Genomic DNA, 18443 nt, shown 5'->3' on the forward strand with positions numbered 1-18443 from the left:
CTGTGCCTTGCGGTTGTGACGGTAGCTTACTGGTACCCTGGTAGCACCGCAGAAGCGACAGGGATTTTTTGATTTGCAAATGACATATGCGGCCATTTGTCACTCCTGTGCATGCTGGCGCGCAAAAACATAGTGAGACACGGCTTGCTGTTTTTGCAGCCCTTACATGTGTCCCCTTTGAGTGCATGCATCTTGGACGGCAACATCCGGAAGAACAGTCCTGTTTCATTGCCATTACCTACGTCAGTGTCAGTGTGGTTGTCGAGGATGCAGGGAGCATTTCCTCCATCCACTTCTGCTTCGCCTCCATGTCAAGCGAAGCTCCCTCGTCAGTAATGGCTTTGTAAACAATGCCGTGCCTCTCTTTGCAGCTCTATACCCTGCCGCCACATGGCTGGAAGTCCACTTTGTTGATGTGTAAGGCAAACTGCTTTGCCTTTGTGGCCATTATTGGCCCAGTGATGGGCAAGTTCATGGCACATGCACCAAGAAACCACTCGTAGAGGGCCTCTTCGACCTCCTTATAGGCACTTTATCAAACGCAGTTGCACCTGTTGTCTGCCGAGCAGTTTTCTTTGTTGAACTTGTCTGCCAAGCAGATGTGTCAACACTGTCAGTTGCAATAGTCTGTAGTACTTCTTCACCAAGCCACACACTCTTTTTACCATGTTTGTAGTCCTTTACGATAGGGCATTTCACTTCCAAATCTGTAGCAGTGCACTTTCATTTCACCGGCAATGTCACGCATTGGCGATGATCAGTGGGCAGATCAGCCATCTTCCGTCTCGGCAGCAAGTCAAATGAGGTGGAGAAAACCCTCGTCGGGTGCAGCCCATTCGTGTTTGGAGGAGTGGAAGGCCAACAGAAGAGGTGGATGTGGCTGTTGGGGCTGGAAAACAGGTTATATCACATAAGTGTGCAGCAGCTGTTGGGATGGCGGCCGAGGGTGCAGTGGGCTTGAATTTCTTTTCTTTTTCTTTCGAAGGATTTCACATTCCATTACCTTTCAGCACAGACACCCAGCAGCCAGACTTCGTTGTAACTGATAATGCTGCATGGGAGCACTGCAGTAAGCGGGTTATTTCACCATTGAAAACATAAAGAAGTTGTTGGTGCAGCAGCTTCTCATTGTAAATATATTGTTAAAGCCAGCATGGTTATAAGTGGTTTCGACTGTATAAGGTCGTTGCATTTAGACTTATTTCAAAACTTGGCAAACAGCAGACGATGGGACAAGGTAGAAACATCACAAGCAAAGTACAAGCTTGGTTATGTCCCATTGCCTGTGCTGTATGCCACAAATGAAAACCACCTGGCCTAGCTTTTAAAAGACACTAAAGCAAAACACTAAATCAGTTTCTACTGATAAGGTATTCTTCTAGAGCTATACTTTCGTTAATTTCACAGTAAGAGGTAACAGCGATTTCGTAGTAAGGTGGGTATGTGCCCAGACATGCAGCTTGTGCTCCATAATTACATAGCATAAACATAATCGTTAAAATCTCTACCAATAATAAATTCCCATCACCAAATTGCATATCCATCCCCACTTAAATGTTAATTGCATTAATGGGGATAATCATCTTGGAAGGACGCATTGTTGTGCCTGCTTTTTGTCTTTAGTGTCCCTTTAGACTCTCCACACTGCAAAGCCTTCGGTCGCAGCACTGTGCGCTGTGTCTGTGCACTCATTGTGCACTGTGCTTAGTAAACACCATCATGTCACACGTGCTTTGTGGCGGAAGGCGTCGTGATGGAATGCGGCGTGCTGATGTGCAACTACCGGGCACCTGACAGCACTGAAGGAACCGCATGCACCATAGGCCGTGCAGAATACCGGAATTGCACATCTACACGCGGTGGCACATTGCATACTTAGCGTTGCCATTCTCATCACAACACAGCTTTTGAATAGAAGGAGCTGTTGGGGTGCACAGGGGTGTAGAGGGCATTAAGGAGTGCACTTATGCATATAGGAGACGAAGCCAATAACAGCGCAATGAGTTGCCGTCCAATGTAGGTTGTGCTCATACCTCCGTCTAGATAATCAGCCATGCAGCACTCGCTGCCCTCCTGCTCTCCACAAGGCAAACAGGTAGTGGTGCAGGTGATAGCGTTCACATTCAGTAGAACTGCACACGGTAATGCTAGTACTGATGTTTTAAGAAAGAATTCCTGCTATGGTGTTGGGCTGCTGAGCACGAGGTCGCGGGATCGAATCCCGGCCACGGCGGCCGCATTTCAATGGGGGCGAAATGCGAAAACACCCGTGTGCTTAGATTTAGGTGCACGTTAAAGAACCCCAGGTGGTCAAAATTTCCGGAGTCCTCCACTACGGCGTGCCTCATAATCAGAAAGTGGTTTTGGCACGTAAAACCCCAAGTATTATTATTAGAAGGAATTCCTGTATAATAAGGCAGCGGAAACACCACCCTAGGTGCTGTTCAAGTACAGACTAAAACATTGGGACAGGAGGAACACTAGTCTCCAGACACTCGCCTTCAAGATGTTCTCGCTGTCCCCTTCTGTCCCCCCTCCTCCCCCCCAAAAAATGCCTCTCTGAAATGCTAATTTCCTGGTATTCCCATGCATGTGACAGCACTGTAGCGCGACCTTTGAATGTGGCTCGGTGGCTCAAATACTAAGCTTTCTTGGAATTAGATTTTCATTAAAAGTCTTGATTGTCTCCTAGTACTTCTTGTAATTATGGAAGCTAGATATTTTGGCAGAATTACTGTCTGGTTGGGATAATTAATGTACAATTGAACTTGACAAACAGTGAGTGTGGACTTCCTTAAGTTTTTTTTCTACTTTAATGAACTGCGAGTACTGTTCATGTTCATTGTAATGGCATACTGTTGTGCAAGTGCTTATAGCATCTAATAATAAAAAGAGTTATTTCATAATAATAAGCCAGAAATAGCTTTTACATGCTTTATAGTAGAGGCTAAACCATCTAACAGACAGAATGCTAGCCGCCAGGCATATCGTGAACATGTCCTGGTTCTCTGGGACAGATGGCTATTCAAAGCCCTGATGCATTCAACAGTACAATGGCGCAAGTCTTTTCACTAGGCGATTGTAGTAAACTCTATGGTTGTAATCATGGTGGCAGATTCATATTGCTAGCCAGTATTTAGACAAAAGCCAACATCCAAGGAACATTGATCACAAGTTTTTGTGATTGACAAATGCAAATTTATTGGTGTGGTGCTTCTTCTCTCCCTTTCCTTTTTTTTTTTGTTTGTACCAGAGCTAGCCTACAGGGCAGAAATACCAAGGTCGCCTTGGTCCTGGTGCAAAACAACCTCTCCATACCTGTTGGTGAGTGGCATTGCCTTTTTTTATCTATCCATGGCTTTCCTGAATGAGCCTGGAATTGTCAGATGTGAATTTTCTTACATCTCATGATGGTACTAGTCTTCTCAAGCCAGTGGCGAACCACTTAGCTTTGCAAAGGGCATTGGAGGCACAACTGATGCCAGCAATAGGTTGGCAGTAGGTCTGCAAGACTTCAGTGAAACAGGCTGGGACTAGTTGGTTATAAAGTTATTATTACTGCCAAAAACAGTGCGACTATAGAACTAGTAGCAAGGAAAGAACAAAGCAGTCTAATACAAAGACTCACTTGGGACTTAAAAAATGCTGAGACTCTAATCCTCCACAAGGCAGGCACAAGGTGTGATGTGTCTCATTGCCTGTCTTCTTGTGTGGCAGGCTGTGTAACATGCTCCTGCTAACCTGCTGCTTCTATGGGACTGCTGGGGCACAGTAATTGGGATGCTGTGCTCACAACTGAAAATGCTTGAGCTACCTGGAGATGGGGTTTTAGTAAAGGTTTCAGGGAAGCTTGTCTTGTCAGGTAGCGTGTTACAATGTTGAGAAAAATTAGGGTCACTGACCTATTCAAAAATGTATTTAAAGGGCCCCTGAAACGTTCGGACAAATTTTGTAGACGCGTAGGGTACAGCTTAAGTAGAACATTCGCACCACAATTTGAGTGATGCGTTACGTATTAATGGAGCTACAAGCGATTAGAAGTTACCCTCCTCCCCATCCACGCTTTTCCTCCTCAACTCGTTCGCCGAGCGAGCGGGGCTACGCTCCGCCTTCACTGGTCCTGCGTCACGATGCGACGTCACATCGTCCACTTCCGTTTGTTTTGGAGCCCGCCGCCGCCCGCACGAGACCTCTCCGCTAGCCGCTTGGCTGTCGACCCCAAGCGAGAGCTATCGAAGCAGCGTGCGTTGCGAGCATTCTGTCGTAGCGCCGAACGTGTCTGGTATTCCGTTAACCACAGGCAAGCTGGTCATTTCGGCAAATCACTGGAGGCATAAACTCAAGCTGATGAAGGATTCGAACTTTGGCGTAGACGTACGTGTGCGGCCTGATCGGTCTACACGGTCCAGACACTTGTTGGCGCAGCGCTTAACCAGCCAAACAAAGCGCTAATATTGCTCTAACCAAGTGTAAAACATTTTAAACATTTATAAAAACAACGTGTCGATGATTACACACCTGCGAAAAATACGCACCAGCAGCAAAGAAGAATACGCTTCGTTGCTGCTACTGTGTATGGTTGCGCTCTATGCCACCAGGTGGCTGCACCGTGCAGACCATTCACATTTGCCCTTCTGCTCATCTCGGCTCATCCCGTTACGGCACAGTCAAGCGGCCAGACCCTGTCCCCTTGCGCTTACGTTTGCCCTAATACGGGACTCGCGAAACGCTGTTGCGTTAGTAATCTTTCGGTGTAAAGTGACGGCCACAAATGCGCAAATCCTGGCGCCGATCGGATAGCGGTAGTCCGATGCGCAGCAGCCAGTTCGCTCGTACGCAGCCTTGCAGAGGGACACGATGTCGCAGCTTGACATATTGCCAGTCGCTACGTTTGCAGTCCACAAGGCAACAAAGTCGAATCATAGTGCTCGCAAAAAGACTGAGACCAACTGTGACCGTGGAGCTCTCGTCAAAATGGAGTACGTTGTAACACAAGCAGACGACACTTGCTGTGTGCCGGAAGTGCTTAATGTACTGAAAAATTGTTCTTGTGCATTCTCTTTATGCTACTTTCTTATCATAAAAACAAATTAACTAACATTCCAACTGTTACAAAGATCATTTGTTTACCATAAAGTTGGAAAAATTATCGATCATGCGCCCTGGTCAGCCAATCGGATAGCTCGCCCCACTGACGTCATATGGGTGATTTTGGTCATATGGGTAGGGACGGCTTAAAATTCCGCCGAGCAGTGCGCTGCGATCGGCAGCGATGTGCATTTTTAAAACCTTATAATAAATTACACGCTTTACGCAGAGCACTTAGATGTGTCAATTAATGATCAGAAGGACCTACTCTAACGACTCAGTACGTTTGTAGAAAATCGTCAAAAGCGTTTCAGGGTCCCTTTAATGTGTTGGAACCCATACGAGGCTTTCTGTTCGCAGTGGAGTGGGCACAATCTCATAGTAAGGTTGAAAAAGAAAAGAAATAATTATCAGAAATAATTATCACAAACAAAGTAATGTCATGATGCGATCTATGCTCAAATCATTACTTATACAGGTGACGCCTAACACCATCAACAGGGCCAATAATACCATACCCTATACACTGAAAAAGATGCAAAACATGAAGGAAAAGATAGGCGAAAGGAAAGGGTGTCCTTGATGTTCTGCCTCTTTCTTGGAGTATAAACCATGTGCCAATTATCCCAACAACAAGTTTTATTAAAATACCATACCCCAAGGTTATCTCTGCTGACTAGTTCATGTGCTGTGAATATGAACTGACTAGAACACTGTGTCCACTGCATTATGAGCAATAACCTGTAGCAGTTCCAAAATGTCAAAAGATAACCTTAACTTGGTCAATCACCTTAATTTTTCACTTTTTGAGACAATGTTTCTTTCACAAACGAACAGTTTTTTTTTTAAATTCAGCACCCAACAACCTGGCCAAAGGAAAGACTATGCAAAGACCCATTTATTATCTGTAGAATGACCATCACCATTAAAATAAGGCAAGGGTCATTCAAAGGAAAACAATTATCAGTATAGTTGGAAAAGGGCCCATCAGGTGCTGCAACAAGCACACAGAAGTCAGGGCACGCAATTATGCGCGTGTCGAGTACTTGCCGACATTTGACTGGAATCAATACTTCTGCTTGTCGGGAAGGGCCTGCGACACGGTCGCGAAGGGTTGAATAATCTTAGGAACTTGAAACTAATCCATAGCCTTCCGTTACAGTGTCTTGCATAGCCATGGTGTTGATTTGAGAGGTTAAAATCAATCAATCAATCAATCAATCAATCAATCAATCAATCAATCAATCAAAACATGATTTTGCAGGCTCACTGCCTGAGTAGCTGTTGCATGCTGTGTCACCAAGCGGTGTGGTGAACCACTTCTCCCTGGTTGTCTTGTTCTCTCCTTTTGCGATGTGCGTACACCACACCAGGAGACAATGTGCTGGCCACGGAGCGGGCACACGCCCTGTGCAACGCCTGTGAGCTGCCGCCAAAGGCCCTGTTTGTTCTGCCCTACTCGGACCACCTGTTTGGCTTCATTCTGAGGTGAGCCACTTGCCCGGTGGGCTGCTTTTTGGTTGAAGTCATTCGACCACTCATTGCTTTGATGAAGGCACGTCCCCCTTTTCGATGTGTTAACTACAAACGAAGGCTTTCCTTGTTTGTCCACCGTTGATCTTCCTGTCAACCCTTGATCGTTCGAAGTAGCCGTTCTGCTGTGGTAACACTTATCTATCTGGATATTCAGCTGGACCTATGCTTGAGAGTAATGAACCATTTCTGTATGTACAATGCTTACGGAATGAAACACGTCGATTTAGAGCCGACTTACCGCCTGCAGTTTGTGTGACATTGGCCAAAAACATCTTCAAGAATGGAAGGTGCCTGTAAATATACATTTGCACAGTATGCTCACATTTATACGTCTTTCGTTTTGTGTGTGTATGGACACTGGTAATGCATTTTCTTGATTAATGTTTTCCTGGCATTTTCTTACATAAAATGTATGAACAATGTACTGTAAATTCTTATGTAGTTTTGAAAGGATAACCGACAGCTTAAACTTAGTAGTATACAGCAGAATCTCGATGATATAAATCTCTTGCAATAGTAAACAAAAAAATCTGGAAATTGAGGCGGAAACACTTCAATAAATTGACCGACATGCTGAAAATTGTCAGTGTTTTTTTTTTTTTTTTTTGTGCCACTTTAAGACCTTCCTTTATTTCATGGTGATATATTCGAAAGGAATATGCAGCAGAATGAAATAGTTACACTTTTTTAGTGTTGTGCTTGAAATTGGCATGAAATTGGGGCTTCGGGAGATGCTACCATCCACACCGCTGATCGCGCGAGCGCGACTTTCCATTGACACAGCGCCGCCATATTGGTATTGCTTTAAACACGAGATTGGATATTCAGATAGCCACAGAGCTATATTTCTACATGCAGAAATACAGCACTGTGAAAAAATAAAGCAAATGTGAAAACTTGGGTGACTAACATCGTGATTCATTACTGTAGTCTCGTGTGTACAGGAAGTGCTCCTATTGGCTGATGTGACTTTGAACCACTGTTACTCTTGTTTCGCACACATTTTGGCAGCTGTAAGCTTAGCGTGTTTCGAACCAGGCATTTTAAGGTCTGCTGGGTTATCCCGAGTTTCTTTCATTGCTGTGTCCTAGCTGCTGCTTGATGGCGATAAGGACATGATTTGCCCAAGATAAGGGAATAAGATAAGGGAATCTGTTTACATTTCTTTGCGACAGTGAAGCTACTTCGTATCGTGCGATCTGACAGGCACAGAGGTAGAAAAGTTTTGAATTGCCATTGGGCACCGAAGACAACAGAAGGCGTGGAATAAATAGATAAGGCTACCCTTGAAATCGAATGCTGCCGATCCTGCTGACGAGAAGGTTTTGTTGCGTGTGGTTGCCGCCTCCTGATAAAGTTGGAAGAAGTTTGAAAGCAGGCCAAAAGTTGCATAATACTGCAGAAAGCAAACATTCTTGAGTAATTTTTTTTGCTGGGGGGAGGGGAGTACATGTGGGGTGGAGTCATTGGTGAAGTCTAGGTGGATTGATAAAGGTTGCCTTGGCAACAGGAATGCAACTGGCACATCAGCGCAGCCACTCTGCCAGCCTAACTAACAGCCAGTGTCTGGTGCTACTGGTGCATTGGGGCCTCGTCAACGGCTCCGCTGGGGATGGCACGGCGGCTACATTGTTTGTGTCATTTGCTGCTGTGCAAAAAGGGATTTGTAGCAGCTCAAAATTTTGTATAATGTAAGCTGATAGACTTGGGCTGGGACTTTTGTAAAATTGGTATTATTCCAAAATTTGTATTAGGCATTATTTTGTTACCAAGATTCTACTTTATTTCATTTTATAAGTGTGCCTTTAAGACTAGCTAGCATGACAAGGTAGGTCCTAAAAACCTCTTGAGTGTTCTTAACCAAGGCGTGACTACAGATTAGTTTTAGAAGAGTCTTACTGTTATTGAAATTGCACGTGCAAGAGCATGTATATAATCTGTGCAATATTAATGACCTCTGATTGTTGCTGCAAGTGAGGAACCCTTTTTTTGTTCACATGTGGGAGGTCATGCTCTTTCCCATGTTGAATCAGAGGGCGTTACAGGGAGGTTGTTGTTAAACTGGCAAATAAAAACCTGGCCAGCATAGTGTGCCTTATATTAATAATTCTTTATTTCTGTTAACGAATTGTTGTTGTCTGGAAGTGCACATTCATGGGAGCTGGTTACTAGTATGCTTCAAAAGTGAAGATGTGGGTGGGGTGGGAAGGGAGTTTTAGAAAAACAATTTTTATTCGTCGAAGTATGGTGCTGAGAACTTGTACATATACTTATGTAATATTACGTGCTTGATCTGAATATGCATTCCATTTTTTTTTACCTCCTTTGGTTCTGATTTTATGTGTGCTTCCTTGAAATAATATTTTGCAAAGATTTGCAAACAGTCACTTCCTCCAATTTCTCTGAACAGGGTGTCAGTGACTTCTATATGACTCTACAAAACCAGTAAGACCAACCTTATTTGCTTTGCCTTACCTAGAACAAGGGGTGCGAGACTTCAAAATTAAGCAACAGAAAAGCATTCTTTCGAGTTTAAACTTCAAAACCTTGCAACTTGTGTTCTCAGTAAGGTAGAGCAATAAAGTTGGTCTTACTACATTTGTTGAGTCATATAAAAGCCATTGATACCCTAGTTAGCGAAATCTAAGGAACAGTATCGTTATGTTATGTTAAATAGAAGCTTGCATAAAATTAAAACCAAAGGAGATAAACAAAAATAAAAATAAGCATGCATGAGAACATATATGTGCAAGTTTTCAGAGCCATACCTTGACTCTTGTGGTCAAGGTATGTGGTATGTCAAATTTGTGGTCTCAGACCCACATCTCCCCTTATGTTAGCATAGCTCTCGGCAACAATGGCATGTTTCTTGATTGTCACATTAATCCATCAATTCAAGCTGACTCAGTTTTTGCCTTTAGTGTCTCTTTAGCTTGAGTCTTTGGCACGGGATATAGTAGGCATTGCAAGCTTAACGTCAAGTTCAATGTTGTATGTCACTCTGGACAACATTGTCATTGTTCACACGAAGATTTGGAGCATTGTCATTTGTTCTCTATAGAGCAGGCTAGTGCTTCAGGAGCTGGTCTACAGATGTCTTTAAAGTAACAACAACAACAGTAACAACAACAATAACAACAATGATGAATTTGAAATTTATATTTAACTGCCACTAAATGAGTTTGTGGGAGGACACATGCTGTTGATATGGGCCACACATGTTGACAGTGCCTTGCCGTCTGTTTTTTGTTGCCAACCAAGGTTGGAGACAGCCTTTTTGGAGATCACCCAGGGCTACTACCTCAATGAGTGCAAGCGGGTCAAGGCTCACAAGGACTTTGCCAACAAGAACACACACCAGGTGAGGGGGTCCGGCTGCTAATGTCTGCTATTTGCCGCTAGCATATCTGTCAGATTTGATGGCTCGTCGTGAAAAATATGGCAGTGGTTATGACAGGTACAAGGCGTGTCACAAGGCCTTGTAACAATATGCATGATAGCACAACCCCAAAGACCCTTGTGTTTTATCTGTACTTATTGTCTAGGTCTTCCTATGGTACAGTATTTGACATGATTTTATTAGTGCAAAAATTTGGGAAAAGAAAAGAAAAAAGGAAACAGTGAAAAAGAGACAGGCACTACTAATTTTACTCGCCAGTTTCTTTCTTCCTTTCCTGAATTTTCTTGCTACAAAATCATGCAGTATAGAAAACACCAACTCGCCCCAGAATAAGCTATTCTTCCATGGCACAGTCCTTAGCACTGTTAAGCCATCATTGCCTGAATTTCACAGTGATAGCTGTAAGCTGTCCTAGTTGTGTAGTGCAAAACATTTGCTGCTCCAGAAAAGAGAATGAGCGTCGAAGCTGCTTGAGCTTTTTTGCTCGCCGGTGAGTAGGCTCCATAGTTCAGAAGCCCTGCAGCAGCAACCGCCTGCTGTGCGCGCCTTACCAGCTGGAGTTTCCAGCATTAGTCTGAGCTTACCAGTGCTGCCTCCTACTGGTCCAGTGTGAGGTGGGGAACGCATCGAAGGTTGGGCTTGTGATGGCTGTGTGATGTAGGGAGGCACGTTCCAGCCATCGCTGGATAAACTCTTTCTCTTTAAAGGTTATTGGTTGCGTGGATCTGCAGATATTTACTCTAACTGATACTGAATGAAACATTGCAAAGCTTTCTGCACCTAGCATTGCGCCAGCTATTGCGTCACTGCAACTTTTTTTTTTTTTTTGCCTGAACAAAACATTTCAGTTGCACTTAAAGGTACTTGTGTGGTGGGGACACATTCATACAAATCTGCGAGTTCGTTTTGCATGCTCAGTTCAGGATAGGAAAGGGGAAACAGGCGACAGCGAATCAAGTCGATGCTAGCCAAAGTCCATCATCAGACAGAAGAGTGCATAAAAGGGTGTGTAAAAAACAAAAAAGAAAGCATTGGTAGAGTGTACTAAATAGATGGAGTGGGTTCAGAGTGGGCTCCACGCTGATGCATATTTTATTGAAATGTTATTGATGTCACTGTTGCCTTCATCTAAGTGAATGTCCCCGCATGCTGACCGGATCCGTGTCGCATCGGAGATCCTAGCGCAGCTGCATTTAGCTTGGTATGGGCATTTTTCTTTGCTATATCTAGTTTTGCTACTTGGTGCAAAACAGTAGTTCCTTTGCTGGGGTTTACGCATCTGTCCGTGTTACCAAAGAAAATACTGCCCATACATCATGCAGATGGCATCATTGAATGTTAGTGACTAGCATCTTGCCTGCACCATCTAGAATATTCACTCTCCTGAGAAGCACGCATCAGGGCACAACCAGCGTGGGATTTTATTCTCCACCAACGTGTTGTAAAAATAGGGGAGGGAGAACAGCGAGAACAATTCAAGCACGGTAGCATGTGGAGCAGACAGTGGCTAAGCTTGGCACAGGCAATGGGCACAGCCGAAGTCGCCGGAACTTCAGGATAAGGTGACGGCCGCAATATTGCCATTTTTTGTATTACTCTCGGAACTTACTGCAGCTTCCAATGGACCCACTCCGCCATTCTAGTATACTCAAGCACTGCTACCTCACAAATGACAGCTCTGTTGCTGACACTGCCTTCTCACATTTCATTCTTTTGCACTGTCTCGCCTGATTATGGACCAGCCACCGTGCCTCAACATGAAAGCTAGGGATGCATGGTCACACTTTGCATATAAAACACAGCCGTTTCTTGAACATTTTTTTTATGCCTGCCAATTAGCTTAAACAAAACTCCTGTAATGCTGCACTTCTCATGTTTCATGTCCCCTTTAGACATCTCATGCTACTTTATGATGATAGTGATGTAGTCAAACACTTCGAATCTGGCAATCACAAGAATGAATAGAACCAGAAAAAAGAAAGGCTTAAAAAATTTATAATAACTAAGCTGGAAAAAAGTCTAAAGTTTTCCACACAGAATGTTAAGCACTACCACTTATTTTCCACTTTTTCTGAGCCTGTTACCCTATGGGTTGGTGCTCAACACACCAACATTAATTACTGATTTGGTGAGCACATTTTTTACACTTCTGTTACCATGTTTGTCTCGTGCAGCAACTCCTGATTCGTCACCAGTTCAAGATTGCATTCCTGCACGAACTGAAACAGGACCCAGGTGTTGCTATTCGGTGAGGAACATCACCTCAACTTGCTCTGGTCACCAACTACAAAAAAGAGACAAGATATAGCTCTTGCTTTTTGACTTGGTAGGCAAATGTTTTGCTCATTCACAAGGGCTACGGAGATGCTGAACCTACAACCATTGATGGTAAAAGTCGCAGGTTTCTCTGTGCACATAGTCTCTGCCAAAACCTTTTGTCTTCAGCTTTACTTTAACATTTCTTGATTCAGAAGTTCAAAAATAGCTGCTGTGAAGCCATTTGTGTGTGCACTGTTGGGGAGCTCGAGTCCCTTGCATATGTCTTGCTGACATTTGTCTTTCCTGCATGGTGTTCGCACTTCCTGAAGCTTAGCTTCCATGTGTGACAGGCTCATGATGTTGGAAGTCAGTGTGCCAGTTATACAGTCGCGATCAGAGATGGTGCGTGTATCCCAATACAAGTGACGCCTGATGGCGTGGATAACATGGGCGAAAGAGGAATAAGTGCATGGATTAACCACGCGCTTATTGGTGTTCTTTTAGTTGGGACTGTCCCGCAAAAGGGGGTTCTCATTCAGGTTTGGAGAGTGGAACCGGCGTGGGCTAGCATAATTGTTCAGATCTGCTTCTGCTTGCGAGACCGCACCCACGAACAACATGGGCTTCAGTGTTGGGTATGGGTGAACAATCACTCGGTAACCTTGCATGGGAGTTGACTTCCTCGATTCCTCGGCATCTTCCATTGCAGCACTGCTTCCTCAAACCCTGGCTTTACCCTTGAAGGGAAACAAAACTTTGCCCACCGTGCCAAACTCATGCTCCTGTCGCAATACGCAGTTGGGACCTTGGTGCTGTAAACACTGTGCTGTTGCGCAGCTTTTCTGCTTGGCAATATGTATAGGGCTTTGTGCCCCACACTGAAATTGAGAGGGCTGATGCCTGTGCATGTACACTCTAACCTCATTATAACAAAGTTGAAGGGGGAGCTGCGATCACTTCGTTGTCTTTGCTGCTTCGTTATATCCATTATTGCCATTTACTGCAATATATGCCCAATAGGGTGCCGAATTGTAAATGTGGAAATAAGAAGACTACTTTGTGGCCCGCAGTACCACTACATGGCCATGTGTGTGATAAAACTTGAATAAAACGAAAAGAATATTAGGCATGTGTAACGCGTGACTTTTTTAGCATCTGATGCAACAGCCTGCGGATAGCTGCCTTCTTTTTCAATGTGGTCATCTTTCGCTTCCACTTTTCATTTGGCGCGTCGTGCAGGGTGTTTACCAACCGGGAAAACCGGGAGAACTGGGAATTCTCAGTGATTTTGAGTAGTCTGGAAAAATGCAGCGAAAAGTCAGGGAATTTGGGCCTCTATGAGGGAAAATTAGCGGCAGTTTTATTGAAAGGGTTGAAAGTCGCGGTAATGCTGGCTCGAGCAACAGACAGGAATCGTAATGAATCGTCTTTGACGCCCTGTCGTCGGCTGGAGGAGTTGCCAGTGTGCAGTCAACGACCGACTTTCTGGATTCCCGATAATTTGGACGGCTTCGCGGCACCGCCACGTACCCCATAGATTCAACGTATTAGAACGTGTGAAATTTCGGACGCAAGAACTGTTCGCCGTTCGAGTTTCCGGACGTTTTGCCGTGACCGCAGCTCCGAAACGGCAATAATCAAAGGCACCACCGCTGCCGTTTTGATTACTTCGCCACCTCGAACCGGCACTCTCGCACGCAGATCCGCTGGCAGCCGTTGCCACCACTGCGGCTACGCTAGGCCTAGCTGTTTCGACGTTCGCTACGAAGCTTCTTGCCGTTAGGCGCCGAATTTTTCATTGAAAGAATTAGCTGCTGTCAGCAATGGCACGGGCGCCGCCTTTGTGGTCCTCGCGATTGGCTTAGAAACTTCGAAAACACGGTGCGTTGCATAATGCCGGTTCCCGAAAGTCAGCTTCGCCTCTGTACAGAAATGTTACATGGTGAAGCATACGCAAAAGTATTGCAGTGAAGCATAACAAGCGTGGGAAGGGGCTATTGCCACGGAACACAGTATGTATTCCTTAATTATACACGCGTGCACCCGGTATTTCCTGACACAGTACGAGCGCCGATATGCCTAATATGTGTACCGACAGGCCTTCAGAGCGTTTTCGAGCGTGCCTGTGACGGTTTGAGCCCCTAAAAGCAGTAAATGACACGCATTTATTTTTTTTCCAACTGGCCGATTTTTCGAACGTTTTCGCGACCCCTAGGGAGTTCTGAAAATTGGTCGGGGACTGTGCAACTGACCAAGATGCTTCAAATGGTCCTTGGGGCGAACGAGTGGCAGAAGGAGGACAAGAACAAAAATGATGTACGCATTGAGGAATAAACCTTAAAGAAAGCTTGCTGCCGCCGTTTTGAAGGAGCTTGAGCTCAAAAAACAAAGTTTTGGCTGATGCCGAGATGCAGGTGTCCCTCATCCAAACCAAAATAAAATCTTTAAAGTAGTGAAACACAACACTCAGGCGTCGTGTGTGGGCTGAGAGTATGTTAGGACAGTTGAGGTTGACTTACGAGTGGTTGAGAGAGAATCTCAATTGTGACAGAGTTGTGGCCTCATACCACTGAGCTTGCTATCAGTTGATAGAAATAGCTCATATTCGAATATATTTGCTTCTACGTGCATCTCCTTTTTATCCGTATTTGTGAATGTCCGACTTCATTTGCAATTTTTTTCGAAGACACTTTATTTGCTGTGCATTTTACTAACCCCTGCCTTCTATTCTCTTTTTGAATAACTTAAACACTACTCCTTAGTATTCAAATTGGATTAAGTCGCTTTTTTATTTTTTTCATGTGCTTACTAGAGAGTGACAGCATCAGGCGATATGGTTTCAGCCCGTCTTGACATAAAACATAGTTCTGCATCAGTCAGGGAAATGTGCAAAGGCACTCAGGGTAAACCTGGAAAACTCAGGGAATTTGGAAATGTCGACTTGGTAGACACCCTGGTCGTGGTCGAGCAGCCCGTGGCACACAATGCAGTGCTCCAGGAGGCAAGCGAATTTTGTCGCGCTGGCTTAACTCGGCTGGCTCATGGCCTCCGAGATTGCACCAGTGCCAATGCGGTCTCTGAGGCCACGCCCAGCTGCCAGCCCGTGCAGCAAACTGCAGAGAGAAGAAGTGAGTGCACTAATATTTAGCACCTGTGCCTAGCCCCCCAGCGTGGCATGGCTCGCACATTCAGGCGTATGCATCATGTGAACCACCGTGAAAGAATCGATAAGGTGTCTGAACGAGGCTGCCACACCAAACATTTTTTTCGGCCATGGTTTATGTCTCTCTTGGCAGATGGTGTGGGTCATTGGGGGGTCAACCATACCAGTTGGTGCAGCGCTCCTCTAACATGGGGTTCCTCCTCAATGGAATCACTAGTAATTTGTCCCATATATGCCTGTGCACCAGTGTAGGCGCCAGGAAAGCCTTCGAGAAGTGAGCTTGGGTACACCCTCCTAAATATCTAAGCTTCTTAGTAGCACTATCGAGACTTTATTGTGGTTTGCAAATTGTTAAAGTCCACTGCAGAGATGGCATGTTTACTAGTGCTAAACTTTGGTACTAATGCAAAACCATCCAGCTATTGCTGAGTATAAAGTTTTGCAAGTTGGGCACATAAGGCAAGAAGCCATGGCTTGTCAATTGCACTGATGTTTGTGGTTAGCATGCATGCCAAGCACAGACATTGCTGCTAACCGTGCAAGTTACATCTAACCTTTTATTTATGCGAAGTAGTGTCCACCTAATTTATACAGTGTTAGCACGGCACACTCAGGAAACACAAATGCACAGTTGTATAGGCATTTCCCAATGGGATATATATTAATGTCAGGATGATGCAAGCAATAGCTAGAATAATGTGATAACGATTTTTTGTGACCAAAACAATGCTTTTAAGTATGCAGAAACCCTACTGGAGTTGTCAAAGTATTCGTAAGCACATCCGCAAATTTCAGTTGGCCCACCCCAGAATTTAAGGTGTCCCACACCCAAATTTCAAGTTGGCCCATCCCCAAATTTACGTTGGCCCACCTCCAAATTCCAAGTTGGGCCACCCCCAAATCTAAGTTGACCCACCCCTACTATAAACTTCCCCATGCATTTTCTATGGAGCCTTTGTATCCCTATGGGTATTACCTCTGATCAATTTTTATTTTTTTGGTTTCAATTGTTCTTTATCGCTATAAAGCTAGCAATCATCTACATTTAAACTACAGCTTAGACCACTTAACGTAACTGCTTATGCAGAACTGGCTATAATGCAGCCTTATCTGACTCCCGTTTACCTTGCCATACAATACCATGCATGCGCATGCAATTTATAGTGCAGCCGGGCAATACGAAATGCAAGTTATAATGCGGCTTCTGTGGAAAAATCCCGCACACAAGTGCGGTAACGAGTGTACTTCTCAGCAAGATACACTTGCTGATGGTAAGGGAGAGTGACAAGGGCAATGCGGAGGAAGAGAAGAACAAGAAATTTAAAAAAATAAGAAAGAAAAGAAAAGCGGTTGCAGCTTGATGTGGCCATGCGGGGATAGCTCAACAACGGAGAAGCCTTTGGTCAGCCGCTTATTATCGGCACAATCTGCACTGAACCCGTGCACATTGCTGCTCATTCGTGGCTTTTGTTCTTCATTTTGCGATGCACATCGTCATAAAGTGCAGATATCGGCCGTGCGAACTGGACTGCTGTCAGTTTAAGGTACGTTCCACAAATTCAGTACGGTAGGCTTTATGCCTCCATGCGGGTTTGTGCCTTTCATACCAGTATGTGCGCATACACGCTTGGCAGGCATTCGCAGTGGCCGCGGCTGATTGCCCCAGAAACAACACTCCGCTTCACACAGACTGCTGTCAGTTTAGTCCATGTACGTAATCACATGCCCAATCCCTTATGGTACCCATGTTACGTATCAAGGGCAAGCTTCTCATGACAGCATGTGGTTCGGCACCACGGCTGGCTACAGCGTGCTTTGTTGGGAGCCACCATAGTTGCGGTTTGGTGCCGAGTCAACGAAACGACATCGCAGTGGTTGTATGGCACGTGGAAAGTGTAGAAACTACTTCAACAACAAAAGTGAGGAGACAGATGGCACAAACAACACTTGAATGGCAGCAACTTGGTTCACAGTCGCCATGATTTCAACACCGCAGATTAGCCTGAGAAATTGAGCTAGGCTCTGTACAGCATCCAAAATTTTATTCGACATTCTACATCAGTTCTGTGGAGTTGGTGGCGGTGCTACATGCAATTTCGAGTAAATGAGCTGGCCTGAAATGCTTCATGCAAAAACTGCGGTTCTCAGACATTAACCTTTCAATGTTTGTGAATTTAAACGGAGGCAAGCATCCCGGTTGCATGCTTCAATTTTTAGACACGCATGGCTGCTTGGTCTACATGTTCTGCACGAGTTGCGCCCATAGAAAAATTTTCCTCTTATGGTGCAGTACCACTTACAGCGCGGACATTTGTGACTCCAGTGACTTACGCTGTAAGTGGTCTATGCTGTATTATGACAATTAAATGTCTTCGCAAATTACGCATTTTTGGGCAGATACAAGGCAGATGTATGATCGTATGATGGGCTGGGATAGCAGACGACAGGAAATTATGACCCACCCAACACTGCAACGTTCCTGCTGGCAAATGGATGAAGCCTGAACAGAGTTATAGTCGTCTATCGCTGCAGACAGACGGTGCCGTTCAGACACCCTACCTGTTCATCCACTGTGGTCTGGACATGACCCCATAGATTTACTGCACTGGGAAGATTTCAAAGGCCATTCCCAGCTGCGCTTGGCTGTGCAGTGCATCACAGATAAAGAGAGAAGTGAATGTAACTAATCTTTTGCACTACCGTGCACAACTGCGCAGGCTGGCACAACCTGGACGTAAACCCCAAGATTGGCAAATCAGTTCTATGGAAGCCCGCAAGGTGGAAGATTGTACGTGAAAAGGAAAAATTGGGCATCCACCTGAATTAATTAGCCCTCGCTCTGCGATTGGCTAGCCTCCTGGTTAGCTCAGATGGTAGAGCGACCACCCCAGAAAGGCGTTGGTCCCGGGTTCGAGTCCGGGACCAGGACGAATTTTTCTTCAACTGCGAGGCTTTTTTTCTGAGAAACCCGTGTGGATTTCCTTTGTAGGCCTGTGC

General features: G+C 44.9%; 1 protein-coding gene across 2 annotated transcripts in view; it reads left to right on the top strand.

Moving 5' to 3' along the window:
• gry (trafficking protein particle complex subunit 11 gry) overlaps positions 1 to 18443 on the top strand; it is a 171317-nt gene that overhangs the window by 12226 nt on the left and 140648 nt on the right. For both annotated transcript variants that reach the window (XR_012826873.1, XM_075686742.1), the window contains exons 3-6: positions 3254 to 3324; positions 6462 to 6576; positions 9886 to 9985; positions 12199 to 12272. Coding sequence is in view for 1 of the 2 variants with exons in the window: in XM_075686742.1 (XP_075542857.1) it covers positions 3254 to 3324; positions 6462 to 6576; positions 9886 to 9985; positions 12199 to 12272 (360 nt within the window). In the remaining variant the exon portion in view is untranslated. The remainder of the gene's footprint in view (positions 1 to 3253; positions 3325 to 6461; positions 6577 to 9885; positions 9986 to 12198; positions 12273 to 18443) is intronic.

The sequence above is a fragment of the Dermacentor variabilis genome, chromosome 3 (genome assembly GCF_050947875.1).
Source record: "Dermacentor variabilis isolate Ectoservices chromosome 3, ASM5094787v1, whole genome shotgun sequence".
Lineage (NCBI taxonomy): Eukaryota > Metazoa > Arthropoda > Arachnida > Ixodida > Ixodidae > Dermacentor > Dermacentor variabilis.